At 49.5% G+C, this 23,623-nt stretch overlaps 1 protein-coding gene across 1 annotated transcript; it reads left to right on the plus strand.

The window, feature by feature from the left end:
- The first annotated feature begins 10,239 nt into the window (after positions 1 to 10,239).
- LOC122754902 (mucin-19-like) lies at positions 10,240 to 23,324 on the plus strand. The gene is made up of 2 exons (XM_044003338.1): positions 10,240 to 23,053; positions 23,158 to 23,324. Exons 1-2 carry the CDS (start codon positions 10,240 to 10,242, stop codon positions 23,322 to 23,324), a joined length of 12,981 nt encoding a protein of 4,326 aa, XP_043859273.1.
- Positions 23,325 to 23,623: the final 299 nt, after the last annotated feature.

The following is a 23,623-nucleotide window of genomic DNA, read 5'->3' on the forward strand; positions in this document are numbered from 1 at the left end:
TCCTCCTAAAAGATATCTTGAGCCCACAATAACATTATAGCCACATGGTATTTTTTGTTTATTTGTTTGTTTGAGGCATAGTCCAAAGTCCTCATTTTATAGAAAAGAAAAGAAAACCAGGGAGGAGAAGTGAATCAGCCAGAATTTGTGGTAGAGCCAGGTCTCTAGACTCAAATCTTTCCATTAAAGAAGATGGGTGTCTTCTATAGTGGTAATAGGGAAAGACTGACGGTGTGAACTTGGGAGAGACATTCAACAGAGAGAGTTTAGGGGAATCAGACCCATGGGTAGCACTCTACTTTTTACAAAGCACTCCCACACATCTCTCTCTTTTTTATTTTAAGTGAGGCAATTGGGGTTAAGTGACTTGCCCAGGGTCACACAGCTAGCAAGTGTCAAGTGTCTGAGGTAGGATTTGAACTCAGGTACTCCTGACTCCAGGGCTGGTGCTCTATCCACTGCGCCACCTAGCTGCCCCTCCACACATCTCTCTCTCTCTCTTTTTTTTTTAGTGAGGCAATTGGGATTAAGTGACTTGCCCAAGGTCACACAGCTAGTAAGTGTTAAGTGTCTGAGGTCGGATTTGAACTCAGGTACTCCTGAATCCAGGGCCAGTGCTTTATCCACTGCGCCACCTAGCCACCCCTACACATCTCTCTTAAAGGGAAGCATTGATTATCTCACTGGATCTTTCCAACAACCCTGTGCTCTAGATCATGAGAGCATTATCAGCTTCATTTTATAGACAAAGAAACTGAGGTGTGAAAAGTTAATTTCTTGTGTTGTTCGAGATCACCAGTAGTAAATATCAAAGCAAGAAGGAAGAGGTTGGCCTTCTGCTCTGAGAATGCAGTGGGCCAGAGTCAAATGCTTTTTTCTTCTCCCAGCCCTCCCTGGATTGGTTCAAGGACCTCTGGCTACTCTTTAGGTGTGCAGAGTCCAACCCAGTTATATTCTAGTCAAGCTATGTTAAGTGACCTCTTGACACTCATGATCTGAGCTAGTGGCATTAGGGCTTAGGGGCCTCAGTAATGGATGAAGGAAATAGAACCAGACTTTCTCCCATGACACTCATCTTCCCCTCAACACTCACCTTTCTCCCCCTCTCCTCCTAAGTAGGGGCTAAGGAAATGGCTGCTTACCCACCCAGGTTTACCTCTTTTCTGCCTGTAAAAGTCCACCTCCTCTAGGAAACCTTCCTTTTTTTGTTTTGTTTTGGGGTTTTTTTGTGGGGCAATGGGGGTTAAGTGACTTGTCCAGGGTCACACAGCTAGCGTCAAGTGTCTGAGGTCAGATTTGAACTCAGGTCCTCCTGAATCCAGGGCCAGTGCTTTATCCACTGTGACACCTAGCTGCCCTTGGAAACCTTCCTTAATAGGGGAGCAGAGACTTTGCAGTGTGATTTAGTGGGAACAGCACACTGCCCCCTTGAACTTGACCTCAGTGAATTCTGAACCTATCTTGGTTGGCATCTTCCATTAAATCAGTTGTGAGACCTTGGGCAAGTCTCATGTGCCACATAAAAAGTAGGTTATGGGGGCAGCTAAGTGGCACAGTGGATAGAGCACCAGCCCTGGAGTCAGGAGGACCTGAGTTCAAATCTGGCCTCAGACACTTAACACTCACTAGCTGTGTGACCCTGGGCAAGTCACTTAACCCCATTGCCTCACCAAAAACAAACAAACAAAAAAAAAGTAGGTTATGCAGCATTGCAGTTTATAAAGCTTGATCTTGACAACCACCCCCCCCATGACTTAGGCAGTGTAACCATTTTATAAACAAGGAAACTGAGGTGTAAAGAGGTTTTATTATGTTGCCCAAGATCACAGGTATTAAGTTTCAAAGTTGAGACTCCAACCCAGGTCTTTCTCCTATGCCAGAGTACCCTGAGGAGATCTGAGATTTTAAAGTCAGGGCAGCTTCTCCCCATTTTGGCACAGATCAAAACTCCCCCTGTGACTTTGTAGACAGTTTTCAAGAGCTGCTGTAGCCAAAAAATTAATCATCCCACATTCAACTTGGTGAATCCTCAGTGAACAGATATCATCGTGTCAGTACTTGAAGCTGGCCTTGAAGACAAAGGAGCTGGCCCTAAGGTCCACAAGGCTTGGGCCAACTCAGACACATCCTTAACCTTTCAGTGGCTCCAGATAATTCTTCTGAGACTTAAGTTTCAGAACAGTTAGAGGGAGGGAATAATGAAATCACAAATCAGGTCAAAAACAAACAAACCAAAAAACCCCTTACACTTGCCACTGACCTCTCCCCACAGCTCCCAGCCCCAGCTCCACCCCAGTGGAAAGGAAAGGGAAAAGAAGAAACAGTAAGGACCAGAAGCCAGGAAAACACTGACTAAGATAGGGTCAAAACCCAACAAGAGATTCACCACCTGTCGGTCCCTGAGAATGGTTTAGTGCTTTATCCTTAAACACTCAGGATGTTGCTAGTTATTCAGGCTGGGGCTCAATCAGACTGTAGGACGCCAAATCCAGATCCTATCAAAAGCCTTAGGAGATGTCCTTGGAGCAAATCCCAGACATCGGGGCACAGATACCCACCAGAATCTATCAGAGGTCACATAGATTTCCTTCCAGGGATACACAGATTTTCCAAGATTCCCAGCCAGGGTTTGTGTGAGCCAGGGAACACTGCTCATGCACTGGGCCTCTAGAAAAACCCAGTGTTAAGTGCAAATTTTACCACACTTTCAGGGGGTGACATTGGTTCCCCTGCATTTCTTATTTGTCTGCATTCTCTGCATTCCGAGAGGGGCAGCTATCTAGGGAGAAAATAGGCAGAAGTTTGGATAGGGGTAGTTCTTGGCCCTCTGTTTTCCATTCCAAGGATTATGATGGTGTCTCTCTCATCTTCTGAGGTGGAGGGAGGGTTGTGAAGAATAAATGAGATGATCATTGAGAAAAATCCCTTATACATGGCAGCTGGGTGATATGAGAAAACAGAAAAACCAGACACTTTCTTGCTTCACTCTATTGCCCACCCACCTCAGCCCCAGTCTGTGGTGGTTGCCCTCCTGTCCTATTGTGGTGACTGGCTGTCCCTAGTAATCTTCATTTAACCTAGATGCTCCTTTTGTTCTCTTAGCTATCCAAGGCAGAGGTTAGATTTTATTAGCAAATAAAAGGAAATGCAATTTTTAAAACAACCAAAAACCAAGCATCAAGAAAACAGAACTTGATGAAAAGAACATTAGCACTAACCTGTGTCAATTCAGGAAAACATGGAAGAAATAAGCCTAGAGGAGGAGAAAGGACTTGCCCAAGGTCACACAAGTTATAAATAGCAGCTTAATAAATGTTTATTGACTGACTAACTGACATGCCAAGGTCATCCTGAGAAAAGCTAGGTCCAATTAAACAGTTTACACCCAGGTAGATGCCAGTTCTGACTACTTCCCCAGAGTTACAGTTCATTTCCACTGCCTCTCCCAACCAGGTAGAGACATAACTTGGGTTTGCCGCAAAGGTCTGAAATGTAGAATTCTGACATCAAGTGCTTTCAACAGGAAGAACTAACTCATTTTAGTTCTTAGCAAGAATAATCATTTAAAATAGGACACTATCACCACCCCCATCTCCAAGCCTTATTCCAGAGGAACTCTTTCCTGGCCAGCCTGCCCTGCTTCCTCCCCAGCAGCCCAGGGTCTCTATCTCCTCTCTACAAGACTTTGTGTCCTGTATCACTTTCCACCTCCGCTCAAATGGCCTACTCAACTGAATTCACCTTGGAAAAACTGACTACAAGGTTTTCCTATTGGTTTCTGGCCACTGGTGCTAAAATTGCTAGCTCTAGATCTAGAGTCGGGAAAATGCTTCCCAAAGCCCTTCCCCACCTGGGAATGTCACTGGGTACAGGCAAATGCAGTCAGCACTCCTCCAGCACCCTCCAGCAGGTCTTCACAGCTCTCTTCTCTCTCTTTCAGGGCTCAATGAGAATGGGACCATCTGGGACTCGGGAGGGTGTGCCTTTTCTATGGATTCTAGTGACCCTGAGTGCCAGTGGCAGATGGCACCCGACAACAACGAAGATGACAGCAATAACAACACTACAGGTGAGGCCAGCCACATCCCTGCAGGGCCTGGGACTCTGTCCAGGCAAGGACTGAGAGCTCAGGAAATCAAGATTCAATACCTCCCTCCCTCCCTGGTCTGTAGGAGCCCAAATGACAAAATCAGAGGGTCACTCTCTTGGCTTGGTAGAAACACAAACTTGAACTTTTAATTTTGGATTGGACCTGTTCCTTGATATAGGGTAACTGAGGCAGAAATATCCCTCTCCTGACCCAGCTCAGCACCCCTCTGCTTTAGAGGGCTGCCAGCAGCACTGCCCAAGGTCACAGAAGTGGGACTTGCCTCAGGTACTTATGAGTCTGAGGCCATCTCATCTCTCTCTATTCACTAAGCAGGAGTTGGCCTTGGCCATTTTTCAGTGTAATTGACTAGATTATAGTGGCTACATTCCAGTCAGGAAAGCCTGTCAGGAAAAATACCCCAGTCTCCTAGTTGATTTTTTTTTCAGGGAAGGGGGTCAGAACTTGTGATTTCCTCAGCATGGGGAGCTCCAAGTGAGGAAAATCCCTCTACTGAAGCAGAACATCAATCATCTGTAATTTACCATCTTGGAGAGTTGTTGGAGAACAGAGACGTTAAGTAATTTGTTCATGGTGTATGGGACAAACTGCCTCAGTTTACCCAAATAACTCGAGGAGACCACCAAGTCAAGCAGAGACAGATTTATTACATTCCCATGGGAATGGGCAAACTCAATGCCTAAGCCGTGCTAGCTAATACATGCCTTGACCTTTTATAGGGGAAGTCCCCACACACACTAGGGTGAGCTCACAATCTAACATCCAATCCTGTCTCACCCAGGGTGCGTGTTTAGCTCGTGATCAATGTATGGAGACATGCATACGTGTTCCAGGAACAAGGGGGAAAAGGGGAGGGGGAACAAGGTCAAACCAAAGGAAGAGGAAACGGGGGGGAGTGACAGTCAGATGTTTCAGATCTCACAGTTCCTACTGACTCCCCTCTCCCGACCCCTGTCTCTAAAGATATTCAACCTGAATAACAGGAAGAGTCACTCAGGTGCTTCAGCATTGTTCTGTAGTCGTGTTAATTCTAGAAGGATGACAGGGTTAAAATTTATCTTCGGTTATGTTGGGAAGAAAAGAATAATCCATTGTTGGGACCCCAGGGCCAAGGGGATTCCGCTCTGAGAAAAAGAGACATGTCACTTAACATCTGGTCTCAACTTAATTGCTTCATTCTGTGCCGAGCCCTGTCCTTTCTTCTTGAGTCCCGAGTATTGAATTGGTGGGCAAACTCCCTGACCCACTCAACAGGGACTGGGGTTCTGACACATGATGGATTACAGACAAAACTAATATGTAGCTAACAAGTGGGGAGACTGAGCAGAAGTAAAAATACTGTTAATTGGCAATAAAACTTAAAGGAGACAGTGAGAATTTGACAAGCAATAAACTTCTAAACGAACTATACTGGGGCAGGGCTGGGTACCTTCCAGACCCCATCCTCAGAGTTTAATCTGACTCAAATCCATAATCATCTCATACAATGGTAACACAGTAAGGATATGTTGGAAGAAGGAATTAGTTGAAACTAGGCTCCAAAGCTGGTCCTCCATCCACTGTGCTAGATATCTATTCATTGAATTTTAGAAACTTTTCTTCTTAAGTGTACTAAAGTTTATCAGGCCCCCCAAAAAAGTTAATACTGTAACTGAGGAATTGTACTTTAGATGGGTATTTCTCTTAGTGAGTTTTGGGAGATAGGAGTTTCTTTTTTTTCCTTTTTCTTTTTTTTGGGGGGGGGGCAGTGGGGGTTAAGTGACTTGCCCAGGGTCACATAGCTAGTAAATGTCAAGTGTCTGAGGCTAGATTTGAACTCCTTCTGAATCCAGGGCCAGTGCTTTATCCACTGCACCACCTAGCTGCCCCCTGAGATAGGAGTTTCAATTCTATCCCTGCAATTTTTCTTGCAATCAAACCTTCTCTTCTATTCCCACTGCCAGCATAGGTCTTCCCTATCACTTGGTCAGACCTTCTAACAGATCTTCCTCCTCTACTCTTTTCCTCTTTGATCCTTCTCTAATATCCCTGCCCAATTACTTTTCCTTAGGCATAAATTTGATCATGCTACCCCTCAAGTCAAAGTCCCTCAGTAGCTCCCTATTGCCCAATGAATGAAGGGCATTTCATCATCCCACCTTCCCATTCTAATTTTATACCACTCCCCAATGTAGACTTTATATTCTACCTAAAAGGGACTGTCCTCTGAACACACCCATACAATCCACCAGTTAAATGAAATCTTTGTTTAGGCATCTCCCTGATTAAAAGGCAATCTTAGAAAGAGAAAGTTAAAGTATTTTATTCAACCAAGGAAATAAGCATCCGGTAGACTGGCCTCCATTCAATCTATGAGTTGCTTTGTTTGTTTGGTTGGTTTTTGTGTGAGGCAACTGGGGTTAAGTGATTTGCCTAGGGTCACACAGCTAGTAAGTGTTAAGTGTCTGAGGCTGGATTTGAACTCAGGTCCTCCTGACTCGAGGGCCTGTGCTCTATCCACTGCGCCACCTAGCTGCCCCTGAGTTACTTTTTATAGACAGGCATAAGCAACTTTCAATAATGACAAAGGCATTTTAATTGGAAAACATAATCCCTAGATGTGATTAGGGAGCATGGGTACCTGTCATCTTATGCAGGTGAGTTGCCAAGCACTCAAAGTTTTAAACAAGGTCTTAAAATGGAGTCACCCAGTCTGACTTAGCATAAATAGGTGTGACTCTGCACACATCTCTGGGCCTTTGTTTATGACATTCCCCATGTTACCTCTTCTAGAGGACCTTCCCAATCAATCAATCAATCAATAACCAATAAAAATTTATTATGAGCCTACTATGTGCCAGACACTGTGCTGTCAATAATGACCTAAATTCGACCCATAATTTCATATGATGCAATTTAACATTCCAGACATTTGTGTATGTATCTTGTCAGCCAACTAGACTGTAAGCTTCATGAGGGAAGGAGTGTAGCCTGATCTAAATTCTGTATCTCTGTGGGAGCCTCAGTGCTCCACACAAAGAGTTCCAATTTAATAAATGTCTGTTGAACATAAATGAACGTCAACCAAAAGTATGTATGAACATCACCTCTTGAGGCAGGCTGTCCATTAGATCACAAGGGTCACTGATTCTATGTTGGGTCTTACAGCTTACAGCTGTTCCCTGTGTAGATCTAGGAGTGCCCTTTAGACCATTAGACCAGATCCAAGTTAAAGACACCTGTTCTACCAATTCCCCAACTTCCCTGATGCTTATCTGCTCACTGTCGATCCCCGTCTTCTCCTGTACAGAGGCATGCATGGATCAAGGCAGGTACATGCCTGTCCTCCATTCCTGTAACATAGTCACGATACACTATTTTTTTTTTTTGGTGAGGCAATTGGGGTTAAGTGACTTGCCCAGGGTCACACAGCTAGTAAGTGTCAAATGTCTGAGGCTGGATTTGAACTCAGGTCCTCCAGACTCCAGGGCTAGTGCTCTATCCACTGCGCCACCTAGCTGCCCTGATACACTATTCTTTGAAAAGCAATACTATGCTGGCAGATGGAAGTAGCACCGTGTCTAATAGATGCTAAAGGACACATGGAGAGCACTGCTCATTTTCTAGGCTCCAAATCACCATGGAAACAGGAAGTTGGGTCCCTGAGGAGGAAACTTCTAAGTGCAGGCTTAGGGGGTTCTCTAGGATTATTTTCATGATGATAGAATCACAGACTGTGAGGTGGAAAATACCTTAGTGGTCATATTGCTCAACCCCCTCATTTTCCAATGAGGTAACAGAAGTCCAAGTGACTTGTCCACCCAAGCAACAAGTGGTGCCACTGTGATTCAAACAGCATTCTTTCCACTGCACCATAAATTGATTTAGCAATTGGTGCCTAGGGAGGCAGCATGGTCCAGGGAAAAGAGCATCAACTGTGGAATTGGAGAACAAGGGTCCAAATATTGCCTCTAAAGGGAACCGCTTTGGCAAATCACACAACCTCCCTAGTCCTCATATTTCTCACCTGTAAAATGAGGGGAATAAATTAGATGTCCTCTGAAGTCCCTTCCAACTGTAGATCTATGATCCAATGTAAGGAAATGGAAGAAGCCATTTCTTCCTTGAGAGGAGAAAGAAAACCTTATAAGTTATACTAGTACAGATGAACTCTGGCTAGACTTTGCTAGGTATTGTTGAGGGCATGGGGAGGAGGAAAACTTCCCAGATCTCACCCTGAGGACATTGTACCACTTTCCATCCTCATCTACACATCTGGGTGTAGAATATATTTCTACATCCCAGATATGTTTGCTTTTGCTTGTGATTTTTTTCCTCCTTCTCATCCTCTTCTCTGCCTCCTCTGAACTCATTCATTCAGGGATTCAACAAACCTTTATTAAGCACCTACTGTGTCCTAGGCACTGTGGGCCTACAGAGATAAGAAACAATCACAATATGGGAAAAATGATAGTTTTGTAGGAGCTGAAAGACATGTATTCAAAAATATAACATAAACATGATGAAGGCAGTGTTCAAATCTATCCATCTGAATCCAAGGAAGATTTCCTGGAGGAGATAATAACTGAGGGAACTTTGAAAGATGGGTGAGAATTCAGAAGGCAGAGCCTGGGAAGGAGATAGTTATGAGGGAAGAGACAAAAATGACTAGTGTTAGCAGTATGTATGGCTAGGCCCTCAGATGTAACTGGAAAGTCAGAAGAACAGCAGCATGTGGAGAAGAAAAGAGGAAGGACAAAGGGGGAAGAGGAGCTTTCCAAGAAAGTGTTATGGATAATTGTTTCTCACGATTTAGGTGTCAGACTCTTCTCCTCTCCAGTCAAGGGAGGACAAGAGGCTGGACGATGGGTGGGTAAAATGGGGAATTAATAAGTCTTCACATATTTTCTTGGCTATGGCAAAGAGGAGGGATTAGATTAAATCTTTGTCTCTCTAGAGGACAAAATTATGATAAAGGAGAAGTTATGAGGGAGCAGACTTCAGTTTGCTGTAGAGGAGCTTACAGTTTTGGATCATAGATCCAGGTATAGCTTCTATATAAGAGAATGGCTGGGACGGGAGTGGGAAGTAGGGAGATGGGAGGAGGGCTTGGCATCGAGGTAGCTGTAGCTGCACAGGAGCATTAGCAGCCACTTCCCCTGCGACCTCAGAGTCTTCCACAACTTCCCCTCAGTCCACAACGAATAGTGTCACAGATCAGAGCACCATGCAGACTGGTGGCACAAGGCAAAAGGCCTTCAAGCCTTGGGCATACAGCTAATTGACAGCAATTACCAGCTGTGTGGCCTTGATAGACCCACTCCTTCTGTAGTACTCTTGACACCTGATGATGGAGGCTGTCCTGGTTCTTTAAGGAGTCAGGCAGCCCAATCTACTTCCCCACTTCCCTAATGAATAAAAGGCCCATATTGGAGGGAAGTTGAAGTGTGAAGCTTCAACACTACCCTTGTACTACCTTCAGGGGAATCCCTACCTGACTGTTTTGTTTGTCTCTGATTCTCAAGGAGGAACCAAGTATATTTTATTTAAATCAAGTGTTCCAGTAAAGTAATTCCCTTAATTATTATATAGAAACAGACCTTGGTCTGTTTTTGAGTAAATCCAGTACACACTGCATTTTATCTGTTGAATTTATGAATGGAAAAAAACCACATCATGAGATTCATTTTCCTTCTATTGAAAAGGAGAATTTGACCCCTGATGATTTGCAAAGTACCCTTCCACTCTAATATCATGTAAATCTAAGACAAGGAATTTCACAAAAGGAATTACAGGGTAGTGAGGAATAAATGATAGAGTAAATAGAGAAAAAAGAAGAGGAAAATGGGAAGAAGGAAAAAAAAGTGCCAGGAGGGAAAGATTTAAAGGCTAATCTGGAATTTGTTTACTCCACAGAGACAAGAGCCAGAACTCAGACAATTTCAGACATTGCATTCACAGAAGATGCAACCACAGAGTCTTACATGACTTCCCATCAGCCCACAACGAATATCACAGGTCAGAGCAGCACACAGACAGGTGGCAAAATAATGGGATCCCCAGTCGCTGCCAGTTCTTCTCTAACACCAAAACTAAGGACCAAGATTTCTATGACATGCACAGGGTGTTACACAAATTCTAAGGAGTCCACAATGACCACTGCCACAGACCAGAGCACGATGCAGACAGGTGGCACAATGACTGGGGCCACAGGTAGTACTTCTGAAACAACACCAATGGCTACTACGTCCTCAGCGTATTCCACGACTTGCTCTCAGCCTATAATGACCAGGGCCACAGACCAGAGCACCACTCAGACTGCTGGTAGAACTGGGTCCACAAGCACTGGAAGTACTTCTGAAACAACACCAATGGCCAGCACTTCCCCCACGACTTCCCTTCAGGCAACAGTAACCACTACCACAGACTGGAGCACCACACAGACAGGTGGCACAACAACTGGGGCCTCAGCCACTGTTATCACTTCTGAAACAATATCAACGGCCTCCACTTCCCCTATAACCTCAGAGTCTTCCATGACTTCCCCTCAGCCCACAAGAACCAGTGCCACAGAACAGAGCAGCCCCCAGAGTGATACCACAACTGGGGCCACAGCCACTGTTATCACTTCTGAAACAACACCAACCGCCTTCACTTCCCCTATAACCTCAGAGTCTTCCATGACTTCCCCTCAGCCCACAAGAACCAGTGCCACAGAACAGAGCAGCCCCCAGAGTGACAGGACAACTGAGGCCACAGGCACTGGTAGTACTTCTGAAACAACACCAGTGGTCACCACTTCCCCCACGACTTCCCCTCAGGCAACAGCAACCACTGCCACAGACTGGAGCACTACGCAGACAGGTGGCACAACAACTGGGGCCTCAGCCACTGTTATCACTTCTGAAACAACACCAACCGCCTTCACTTCCCCTATGACCTCAGAGTCTTCCATGACTTCCTCTCAGTCCACAAGAACCAGTGCCACAGAACAGAGCAGCCCGCAGAGTGATACCACAACTGGGGCCACAGCCACTGTTATCACTTCTGAAACAACACCAATGGCCTCCACTTCCCCCACGACTTCCCCTCAGGCAACAGCAACCACTGCCACAGACTGGAGCACCACACAGACAGGTGGCACAACAACTGGGGCCTCAGCCACTGTTATCGCTTCTGAAACAACACCAACGGTCTTCACTTCCCATATAACCTCAGAGTCTGCCATGACTTCTCCTCAGCCCACAAGAACCAGTGCCACAGAACAAAGCAGCCAACAGAGTGAAAGCACAACAACCGGAGCCACAGGCACTGGTAGCACTTTTGAAACAACACCAACGGCTGCCACTTCCCCTACGACCTCAGAGTTTTCCACGACTTCCCCTCAGACCACAATGACTAGTACCACAGACCAGAGCACCATGCAGACTGGTGGCACAACTGGGGCCACAGGCACTGGTAGTATTTCTGAAACAACACCAATGGCCCCCACTTCCCCTATAACCTCAGAGTCTTCCATGACTTCCCCTCAGCCCACAACAACCAGTGCCACAGACCAGAGCAGCCCACAGACTGACAGCACAACTGGAGCCACAGCCATTGTTATCACTTCTGAAACAACACCAACGGCCTCTACTTCCCCTATAACCTCAGAGTCTGCCATGACTTCCCCTCAGCCCACAAGAACCAGTGCCACAAAACAGAGCAGCCAACAGAGTGACAGCACAACAACTGGGGCCACAGCCACTGGTAGCACTTTTGGAACAACACCAATGGCTGCCACTTCCCCTACGACCTCAGAGTTTTCCACGACTTCCCCTCAGACCACAATGACTAGTACCACAGACCAGAGCACCATGCAGACTGGTGGCACAACTGGGGCCACAGGCACTGGTAGTACTTCTGAAACAACACCAGTGGTCACCACTTCCCCCACGACTTCCCCTCAGGCAACAGCAACCACTGCCATAGACTGGAGCACCACGCAGACAGGTGGCACAACAGCTGGGGCCTCAGCCACTGTTATCACTTCTGAAACAACACCAACAGCCCCCACTTCCCCTATAACCTCAGAGTCTTCCATGACTTCCCCTCAGCCCACAAGAACCAGTGCCACAGAACAGAGCAGCCTGCAGACTGACAGCACAACTGGGGCCACAGCCATTGTTATCACTTCTGAAACAACACCAACAGCCCCCACTTCCCCTATAACCTCAGAGTCTTCCATGACTTCCCCTCAGCCCACAAGAACCAGTGCCACAGAACAGAGCAGCCTGCAGACTGACAGCACAACAACCGGGGTCATAGGCACTGGTAGTACTTCTGAAACAACACCAATGGCCACCACTTCCCCCACGACTTCCCCTCAGGCAATAGCAACCACTGTCACAGACAGGAGCACCACGCAGACAGGTGGCACAACAGCTGGGGCCTCAGCCACTGTTATCACTTCTGAAACAACACCAACAGCCCCCACTTCCCCTATAACCTCAGAGTCTTCCATGACTTCCCCTCAGCCCACAAGAACCAGTGCCACAGAACAGAGCAGCCAACAGAGCGACAGCACAACAACTGGGGCCACAGGCACTGGTAGCACTTTTGAAACAACACCAACGGCTGCTACGTCCCCTACAACCTCAGAGTCTTCCACGACTTCCCCTCAGACCACAATGACTAGTACCACAGACCAGAGCACCACGCAGACAGGTGGCACAACAACTGGCGCCACAGCCACTATTATCACTTCTGAAACAACACCAACAGCCTCCACTTCCCCTATAACCTCAGAGTTTTCCATGACTTCCCCTCAGCCCACAAGAACCAGTTCCACAGAACAGAGCAGCCCGCAGACTGACAGCACAACTGGGGCCACAGCCACTGTTATCACTTCTGAAACAACACCAAAGGCCCCCACTTCCCCTATAACCTCAGAGTCTGCCATGACTTCCCTTCAGCCCACAAGAACCAGTGCCACAGAACTGAGCAGCCAACAGAGTGACAGCACAACAACTGGGGCCACAGCCACTGGTAGCACTTCTGAAACAACACCAATGGCTGCCACTTCCTGTACAACCTCAGAGTCCTCCACGACTTCCCCTCAGACCACAATGACTACTACCACAGACCAGAGCACCATGCAGACTGGTGGCACAACTGGGGCCACAGGCACTAGTAGTACTTCTGAAACAACACCAATGGCCACCACTTCCCCCATGACTTCCCCTCAGGCAACAGCAACCACTGCCACAGACTGGAGCACCATGCAGACAGGTGGCACAACAACTGGGGCCACAGCCACTGTTATCACTTCTGAAACAACACCAACGACCTTCCCTTCCCCTATAACCTCAGAGTCTTCCATGACTTCCCCTCAGCCCACAACGACCACTGCCACAGAACAGAGCAGCCAACAGAGTGACAGCACAACGACTGGGCCCACAGGCACTAGTAGCACTTCTGAAACAACACCAACAGCCGCCACTTCCCCTCCAACCTTAGAGTCTTTCACAACTTCCCCTCAGCCCGTAACGACTACTGCCACAGACCAGAGCACCACACAGACTGATGGTACAACAACTGGGGCCACAGAAACTGGTAGCACTTCTGAAACAACAACACCAATGGCCTCCACTTCCCCTATAACCTCAGAGTCTTCCACGACTTCCTCTCAGCCCACAAAGACCACTGCCACAGACCAGAGCACCACGCATACTGGTGATACAACAACTGGGGCCACAGGCACAAGTAGCACATCTATAATTACAACACCAATGGCCTCAACTTCCCCTGATGCCTCAGAATCTTCCACAAGTTCCCTTCAGCCCACAATGACCACTGCCACGGACCAAAGCACCGCACAGACTGGTGGCACAACAACTCGGGCCATAGGCACTGGTAGCACATCTATAAGGACAACACCAACAGCAGCCACTTCCTCTGAGACCTCACAGTCTTCCATGACTTCCTCTCAGACCACACTGACCAGTGCCACAGACCAAAGCACCAGGCAGACTGGTGGCACAACGACTGGGCCCACAGGCACTGGTAGCACTTCTGAAACAACACCAACAGCCGCCACTTCCCCTGATGCCTCAGAGTCGTCCATGACTTCCCCTCAGCCCACAACAACCACTGCCACAGAACAGAGCAGCACACAGAGTGACAGCACAACGACTGGGCCCACAGGCACTGATAGCACATCTGTTAGGACAACACCAACATCTTCCACAACTTCCCCTCAGCCCACAACGACCACTGCCACAGAACAGAGCAGCCAACAGAGTGACAGCACAACGACTGGGCCCACAGGCACTAGTAGCACTTCTGAAACAACACCAACAGCCGCCACTTCCCCTCCAACCTTAGAGTCTTTCACAACTTCCCCTCAGCCCGTAACGACTACTGCCACAGACCAGAGCACCACACAGACTGATGGTACAACAACTGGGGCCACAGAAACTGGTAGCACTTCTGAAACAACAACACCAATGGCCTTCACTTCCCCTATAACCTCAGAGTCTTCCACGACTTCCTCTCAGCCCACAAAGACCACTGCCACAGACCAGAGCACCACGCATACTGGTGATACAACAACTGGGGCCACAGGCACAAGTAGCACATCTATAATTACAACACCAATGGCCTCAACTTCCCCTGATGCCTCAGAGTCTTCCACAAGTTCCCTTCAGCCCACAATGACCACTGCCACGGACCAAAGCACCGCACAGACTGGTGGCACAACAACTCGGGCCATAGGCACTGGTAGCACATCTATAAGGACAACACCAACAGCAGCCACTTCCTCTGAGACCTCACAGTCTTCCATGACTTCCTCTCAGACCACACTGACCAGTGCCACAGACCAAAGCACCGCGCAGACAGGTGGCACAACAACTGGGGCCTCAGCCACTGTTATCACTTCTGAAACAACACCAACAGCCCCCACTTCCCCTATAACCTCAGAGTCTTCCATGACTTCCCCTCAGCCCACAAGAACCAGTGCCACAGAACAGAGCAGCCTGCAGACTGACAGCACAACAACCGGGGTCATAGGCACTGGTAGTACTTCTGAAACAACACCAATGGCCACCACTTCCCCCACGACTTCCCCTCAGGCAATAGCAACCACTGTCACAGACAGGAGCACCACGCAGACAGGTGGCACAACAGCTGGGGCCTCAGCCACTGTTATCACTTCTGAAACAACACCAACAGCCCCCACTTCCCCTATAACCTCAGAGTCTTCCATGACTTCCCCTCAGCCCACAAGAACCAGTGCCACAGAACAGAGCAGCCAACAGAGCGACAGCACAACAACTGGGGCCACAGGCACTGGTAGCACTTTTGAAACAACACCAACGGCTGCTACGTCCCCTACAACCTCAGAGTCTTCCACGACTTCCCCTCAGACCACAATGACTAGTACCACAGACCAGAGCACCACGCAGACAGGTGGCACAACAACTGGCGCCACAGCCACTATTATCACTTCTGAAACAACACCAACAGCCTCCACTTCCCCTATAACCTCAGAGTTTTCCATGACTTCCCCTCAGCCCACAAGAACCAGTTCCACAGAACAGAGCAGCCCGCAGACTGACAGCACAACTGGGGCCACAGCCACTGTTATCACTTCTGAAACAACACCAAAGGCCCCCACTTCCCCTATAACCTCAGAGTCTGCCATGACTTCCCTTCAGCCCACAAGAACCAGTGCCACAGAACTGAGCAGCCAACAGAGTGACAGCACAACAACTGGGGCCACAGCCACTGGTAGCACTTCTGAAACAACACCAATGGCTGCCACTTCCTGTACAACCTCAGAGTCCTCCACGACTTCCCCTCAGACCACAATGACTACTACCACAGACCAGAGCACCATGCAGACTGGTGGCACAACTGGGGCCACAGGCACTAGTAGTACTTCTGAAACAACACCAATGGCCACCACTTCCCCCATGACTTCCCCTCAGGCAACAGCAACCACTGCCACAGACTGGAGCACCATGCAGACAGGTGGCACAACAACTGGGGCCACAGCCACTGTTATCACTTCTGAAACAACACCAACGACCTTCCCTTCCCCTATAACCTCAGAGTCTTCCATGACTTCCCCTCAGCCCACAACGACCACTGCCACAGAACAGAGCAGCCAACAGAGTGACAGCACAACGACTGGGCCCACAGGCACTAGTAGCACTTCTGAAACAACACCAACAGCCGCCACTTCCCCTCCAACCTTAGAGTCTTTCACAACTTCCCCTCAGCCCGTAACGACTACTGCCACAGACCAGAGCACCACACAGACTGATGGTACAACAACTGGGGCCACAGAAACTGGTAGCACTTCTGAAACAACAACACCAATGGCCTCCACTTCCCCTATAACCTCAGAGTCTTCCACGACTTCCTCTCAGCCCACAAAGACCACTGCCACAGACCAGAGCACCACGCATACTGGTGATACAACAACTGGGGCCACAGGCACAAGTAGCACATCTATAATTACAACACCAATGGCCTCAACTTCCCCTGATGCCTCAGAGTCTTCCACAAGTTCCCTTCAGCCCACAATGACCACTGCCACGGACCAAAGCACCGCACAGACTGGTGGCACAACAACTCGGGCCATAGGCACTGGTAGCACATCTATAAGGACAACACCAACAGCAGCCACTTCCTCTGAGACCTCACAGTCTTCCATGACTTCCTCTCAGACCACACTGACCAGTGCCACAGACCAAAGCACCAGGCAGACTGGTGGCACAACGACTGGGCCCACAGGCACTGGTAGCACTTCTGAAACAACACCAACAGCCGCCACTTCCCCTGATGCCTCAGAGTCGTCCATGACTTCCCCTCAGCCCACAACAACCACTGCCACAGAACAGAGCAGCACACAGAGTGACAGCACAACGACTGGGCCCACAGGCACTGATAGCACATCTGTTAGGACAACACCAACATCTTCCACAACTTCCCCTCAGCCCACAACGACCACTGCCACAGAACAGAGCAGCCAACAGAGTGACAGCACAACGACTGGGCCCACAGGCACTAGTAGCACTTCTGAAACAACACCAACAGCCGCCACTTCCCCTCCAACCTTAGAGTCTTTCACAACTTCCCCTCAGCCCGTAACGACTACTGCCACAGACCAGAGCACCACACAGACTGATGGTACAACAACTGGGGCCACAGAAACTGGTAGCACTTCTGAAACAACAACACCAATGGCCTCCACTTCCCCTATAACCTCAGAGTCTTCCACGACTTCCTCTCAGCCCACAAAGACCACTGCCACAGACCAGAGCACCACGCATACTGGTGATACAACAACTGGGGCCACAGGCACAAGTAGCACATCTATAATTACAACACCAATGGCCTCAACTTCCCCTGATGCCTCAGAGTCTTCCACAAGTTCCCTTCAGCCCACAATGACCACTGCCACGGACCAAAGCACCGCACAGACTGGTGGCACAACAACTCGGGCCATAGGCACTGGTAGCACATCTATAAGGACAACACCAACAGCAGCCACTTCCTCTGAGACCTCACAGTCTTCCATGACTTCCTCTCAGACCACACTGACCAGTGCCACAGACCAAAGCACCGCGCAGACAGGTGGCACAACAACTGGGGCCTCAGCCACTGTTATCACTTCTGAAACAACACCAACAGCCCCCACTTCCCCTATAACCTCAGAGTCTTCCATGACTTCCCCTCAGCCCACAAGAACCAGTGCCACAGAACAGAGCAGCCTGCAGACTGACAGCACAACAACCGGGGTCATAGGCACTGGTAGTACTTCTGAAACAACACCAATGGCCACCACTTCCCCCACGACTTCCCCTCAGGCAATAGCAACCACTGTCACAGACAGGAGCACCACGCAGACAGGTGGCACAACAGCTGGGGCCTCAGCCACTGTTATCACTTCTGAAACAACACCAACAGCCCCCACTTCCCCTATAACCTCAGAGTCTTCCATGACTTCCCCTCAGCCCACAAGAACCAGTGCCACAGAACAGAGCAGCCAACAGAGCGACAGCACAACAACTGGGGCCACAGGCACTGGTAGCACTTTTGAAACAACACCAACGGCTGCTACGTCCCCTACAACCTCAGAGTCTTCCACGACTTCCCCTCAGACCACAATGACTAGTACCACAGACCAGAGCACCACGCAGACAGGTGGCACAACAACTGGCGCCACAGCCACTATTATCACTTCTGAAACAACACCAACAGCCTCCACTTCCCCTATAACCTCAGAGTTTTCCATGACTTCCCCTCAGCCCACAAGAACCAGTTCCACAGAACAGAGCAGCCCGCAGACTGACAGCACAACTGGGGCCACAGCCACTGTTATCACTTCTGAAACAACACCAAAGGCCCCCACTTCCCCTATAACCTCAGAGTCTGCCATGACTTCCCTTCAGCCCACAAGAACCAGTGCCACAGAACTGAGCAGCCAACAGAGTGACAGCACAACAACTGGGGCCACAGCCACTGGTAGCACTTCTGAAACAACACCAATGGCTGCCACTTCCTGTACAACCTCAGAGTCCTCCACGACTTCCCCTCAGACCACAATGACTACTACCACAGACCAGAGCACCATGCAGACTGGTGGCACAACTGGGGCCACAGGCACTAGTAGTACTTCTGAAACAACACCAATGGCCACCACTTCCCCCATGACTTCCCCTCAGGCAACAGCAACCACTGCCACAGACTGGAGCACCATGCAGACAGGTGGCACAACAACTGGGGCCACAGCCACTGTTATCACTTCTGAAACAACACCAACGACCTTCCCTTCCCCTATAACCTCAGAGTCTTCCATGACTTCCCCTCAGCCCACAACGACCACTGCCACAGAACAGAGCAGCCAACAGAGTGACAGCACAACGACTGGGCCCACAGGCACTAGTAGCACTTCTGAAACAACACCAACAGCCGCCACTTCCCCTCCAACCTTAGAGTCTTTCACAACTTCCCCTCAGCCCGTAACGACTACTGCCACAGACCAGAGCACCACACAGACTGATGGTACAACAACTGGGGCCACAGAAACTGGTAGCACTTCTGAAACAACAACACCAATGGCCTCCACTTCCCCTATAACCTCAGAGTCTTCCACGACTTCCTCTCAGCCCACAAAGACCACTGCCACAGACCAGAGCACCACGCATACTGGTGATACAACAACTGGGGCCACAGGCACAAGTAGCACATCTATAATTACAACACCAATGGCCTCAACTTCCCCTGATGCCTCAGAGTCTTCCACAAGTTCCCTTCAGCCCACAATGACCACTGCCACGGACCAAAGCACCGCACAGACTGGTGGCACAACAACTCGGGCCATAGGCACTGGTAGCACATCTATAAGGACAACACCAACAGCAGCCACTTCCTCTGAGACCTCACAGTCTTCCATGACTTCCTCTCAGACCACACTGACCAGTGCCACAGACCAAAGCACCAGGCAGACTGGTGGCACAACGACTGGGCCCACAGGCACTGGTAGCACTTCTGAAACAACACCAACAGCCGCCACTTCCCCTGATGCCTCAGAGTCGTCCATGACTTCCCCTCAGCCCACAACAACCACTGCCACAGAACAGAGCAGCACACAGAGTGACAGCACAACGACTGGGCCCACAGGCACTGATAGCACATCTGTTAGGACAACACCAACATCTTCCACAACTTCCCCTCAGCCCACAACGACCACTGCCACAGAACAGAGCAGCCAACAGAGTGACAGCACAACGACTGGGCCCACAGGCACTAGTAGCACTTCTGAAACAACACCAACAGCCGCCACTTCCCCTCCAACCTTAGAGTCTTTCACAACTTCCCCTCAGCCCGTAACGACTACTGCCACAGACCAGAGCACCACACAGACTGATGGTACAACAACTGGGGCCACAGAAACTGGTAGCACTTCTGAAACAACAACACCAATGGCCTCCACTTCCCCTATAACCTCAGAGTCTTCCACGACTTCCTCTCAGCCCACAAAGACCACTGCCACAGACCAGAGCACCACGCATACTGGTGATACAACAACTGGGGCCACAGGCACAAGTAGCACATCTATAATTACAACACCAATGGCCTCAACTTCCCCTGATGCCTCAGAGTCTTCCACAAGTTCCCTTCAGCCCACAATGACCACTGCCACGGACCAAAGCACCGCACAGACTGGTGGCACAACAACTCGGGCCATAGGCACTGGTAGCACATCTATAAGGACAACACCAACAGCAGCCACTTCCTCTGAGACCTCACAGTCTTCCATGACTTCCTCTCAGACCACACTGACCAGTGCCACAGACCAAAGCACCGCGCAGACAGGTGGCACAACAACTGGGGCCTCAGCCACTGTTATCACTTCTGAAACAACACCTACAGCCGCCACTTCCCCTGATGCCTCAGAGTCTTCCATGACTTCCCCTCAGCCCACAAGAACCAGTGCCACAGAACAGAGCAGCCTGCAGACTGACAGCACAACAACCGGGGTCATAGGCACTGGTAGTACTTCTGAAACAACACCAATGGCCACCACTTCCCCCACGACTTCCCCTCAGGCAATAGCAACCACTGTCACAGACAGGAGCACCACGCAGACAGGTGGCACAACAGCTGGGGCCTCAGCCACTGTTATCACTTCTGAAACAACACCAACAGCCCCCACTTCCCCTATAACCTCAGAGTCTTCCATGACTTCCCCTCAGCCCACAAGAACCAGTGCCACAGAACAGAGCAGCCTGCAGACTGACAGCACAACTGGGGCCACAGCCATTGTTATCACTTCTGAAACAACACCAACAGCCCCCACTTCCCCTATAACCTCAGAGTCTTCCATGACTTCCCCTCAGCCCACAAGAACCAGTGCCACAGAACAGAGCAGCCTGCAGACTGACAGCACAACAACCGGGGTCATAGGCACTGGTAGTACTTCTGAAACAACACCAATGGCCACCACTTCCCCCACGACTTCCCCTCAGGCAATAGCAACCACTGTCACAGACAGGAGCACCACGCAGACAGGTGGCACAACAGCTGGGGCCTCAGCCACTGTTATCACTTCTGAAACAACACCAACAGCCCCCACTTCCCCTATAACCTCAGAGTCTTCCATGACTTCCCCTCAGCCCACAAGAACCAGTGCCACAGAACAGAGCAGCCTGCAGACTGACAGCACAACTGGGGCCACAGCCATTGTTATCACTTCTGAAACAACACCAACAGCCCCCACTTCCCCTATAACCTCAGAGTCTTCCATGACTTCCCCTCAGCCCACAAGAACCAGTGCCACAGAACAGAGCAGCCTGCAGACTGACAGCACAACAACCGGGGTCATAGGCACTGGTAGTACTTCTGAAACAACACCAATGGCCACCACTTCCCCCACGACTTCCCCTCAGGCAATAGCAACCACTGTCACAGACAGGAGCACCACGCAGACAGGTGGCACAACAGCTGGGGCCTCAGCCACTGTTATCACTTCTGAAACAACACCAACAGCCCCCACTTCCCCTATAACCTCAGAGTCTTCCATGACTTCCCCTCAGCCCACAAGAACCAGTGCCACAGAACAGAGCAGCCAACAGAGCGACAGCACAACTGGGGCCACAGGCACTGGTAGCACTTTTGAAACAACACCAACGGCTGCTACGTCCCCTACAACCTCAGAGTCTTCCACGACTTCCCCTCAGACCACAATGACTAGTACCACAGACCAGAGCACCACGCAGACAGGTGGCACAACAACTGGCGCCACAGCCACTATTATCACTTCTGAAACAACACCAACAGCCTCCACTTCCCCTATAACCTCAGAGTTTTCCATGACTTCCCCTCAGCCCACAAGAACCAGTTCCACAGAACAGAGCAGCCCGCAGACTGACAGCACAACTGGGGCCACAGCCACTGTTATCACTTCTGAAACAACACCAACAGCCGCCACTTCCCCTCCAACCTTAGAGTCTTTCACAACTTCCCCTCAGCCCGTAACGACTACTGCCACAGACCAGAGCACCACACAGACTGATGGTACAACAACTGGGGCCACAGAAACTGGTAGCACTTCTGAAACAACAACACCAATGGCCTCCACTTCCCCTACAACCTCAGAGTCTTCCACGACTTCCTCTCAGCCCACAAAGACCACTGCCACAGACCAGAGCACCACGCATACTGGTGATACAACAACTGGGGCCACAGGCACAAGTAGCACATCTATAATTACAACACCAATGGCCTCAACTTCCCCTGATGCCTCAGAGTCTTCCACAAGTTCCCTTCAGCCCACAATGACCACTGCCACGGACCAAAGCACCGCACAGACTGGTGGCACAACAACTCGGGCCATAGGCACTGGTAGCACATCTATAAGGACAACACCAACAGCAGCCACTTCCTCTGAGACCTCACAGTCTTCCATGACTTCCTCTCAGACCACACTGACCAGTGCCACAGACCAAAGCACCATGCAGACTGGTGGCACAACAACTGGGGCCACAGGCACTGGTAGCACTTCTGAAACAACACCAACAGCCGCCACTTCCCCTGATGCCTCAGAGTCGTCCATGACTTCCCCTCAGCCCACAACAACCACTGCCACAGAACAGAGCAGCACACAGAGTGACAGCACAACGACTGGGCCCACAGGCACTGATAGCACATCTGTTAGGACAACACCAACAGCAGCTACTTCCCCCGAGACCTCAGAATCTTCCACAACTTCCCCTCAGCCCACAACGACCACTGCCACAGAACAGAGCAGCCAACAGAGTGACAGCACAACGACTGGGCCCACAGGCACTAGTAGCACTTCTGAAACAACACCAACAGCCGCCACTTCCTCTCCAACCTTAGTGTCTTTCACGACTTCCCCTCAGCCCGTAACGACTACTGCCACAGACCAGAGCACCCCACAAGCTGGTGGTACAACAACTGGGGCCACAGGAACTGGTAGCACTTCTGAAACAACAACACCAATGGCCTCCACTTCCCCTATAACCTCAGAATCTTCTGCTACTTCCCCTCAGCCCACTACACCCAGGAACTCAACCCAGAGTACCATGCAGACTGGGACCACAGATATGGGGACAACAACAACTGCTCCTGTGACCACACAGGCTGTTACCACCAAATCTTTCACCACTCTTTCTGTAACAACAATTCCAAGTACCACCAAACCAACTACTACAAGTAAGTCCCTCTGTGTGACCCTTCCCTTCTAAGTTCCTCATTCTTGCCTTTCATTAATGCCATCTTGCTGACTTCCCCTGTATTCTTTGAACTTTAATTTCATTTGAGGAGCCTGCTCCTTTCCTATTTTAATTTCTATTTATCCCTCCCGGCTTTCTCTTACAATTACTCCCTATACCTACTTATACTTTTTCCCCCATGATCCTGGACATTGCTTTTTCTCAATATCTATTTATGCTGATGTTCACAGATTTTCTAAATCCTTTTAATAGCCCTCACCCTTTTTCCTATGAAACTCTGTAA

This window comes from Dromiciops gliroides, chromosome 4 (assembly GCF_019393635.1).
Source record: "Dromiciops gliroides isolate mDroGli1 chromosome 4, mDroGli1.pri, whole genome shotgun sequence".
Taxonomy (NCBI): Eukaryota; Metazoa; Chordata; class Mammalia; order Microbiotheria; family Microbiotheriidae; genus Dromiciops; species Dromiciops gliroides.

Bases quoted from the DNA above. Each gene is read 5' to 3' on its own strand.
- LOC122754902 (XM_044003338.1), top strand. From the start codon at position 10,240: ATGACCACTGCCACAGACCAGAGCACGATGCAGACAGGTGGCACAATG. The intron at 23,054-23,157 runs GTACAACAACTG...ACTTCCCCTCAG, and splicing joins GAGCACCCCACAAGCTGGTG to CCCACTACACCCAGGAACTC.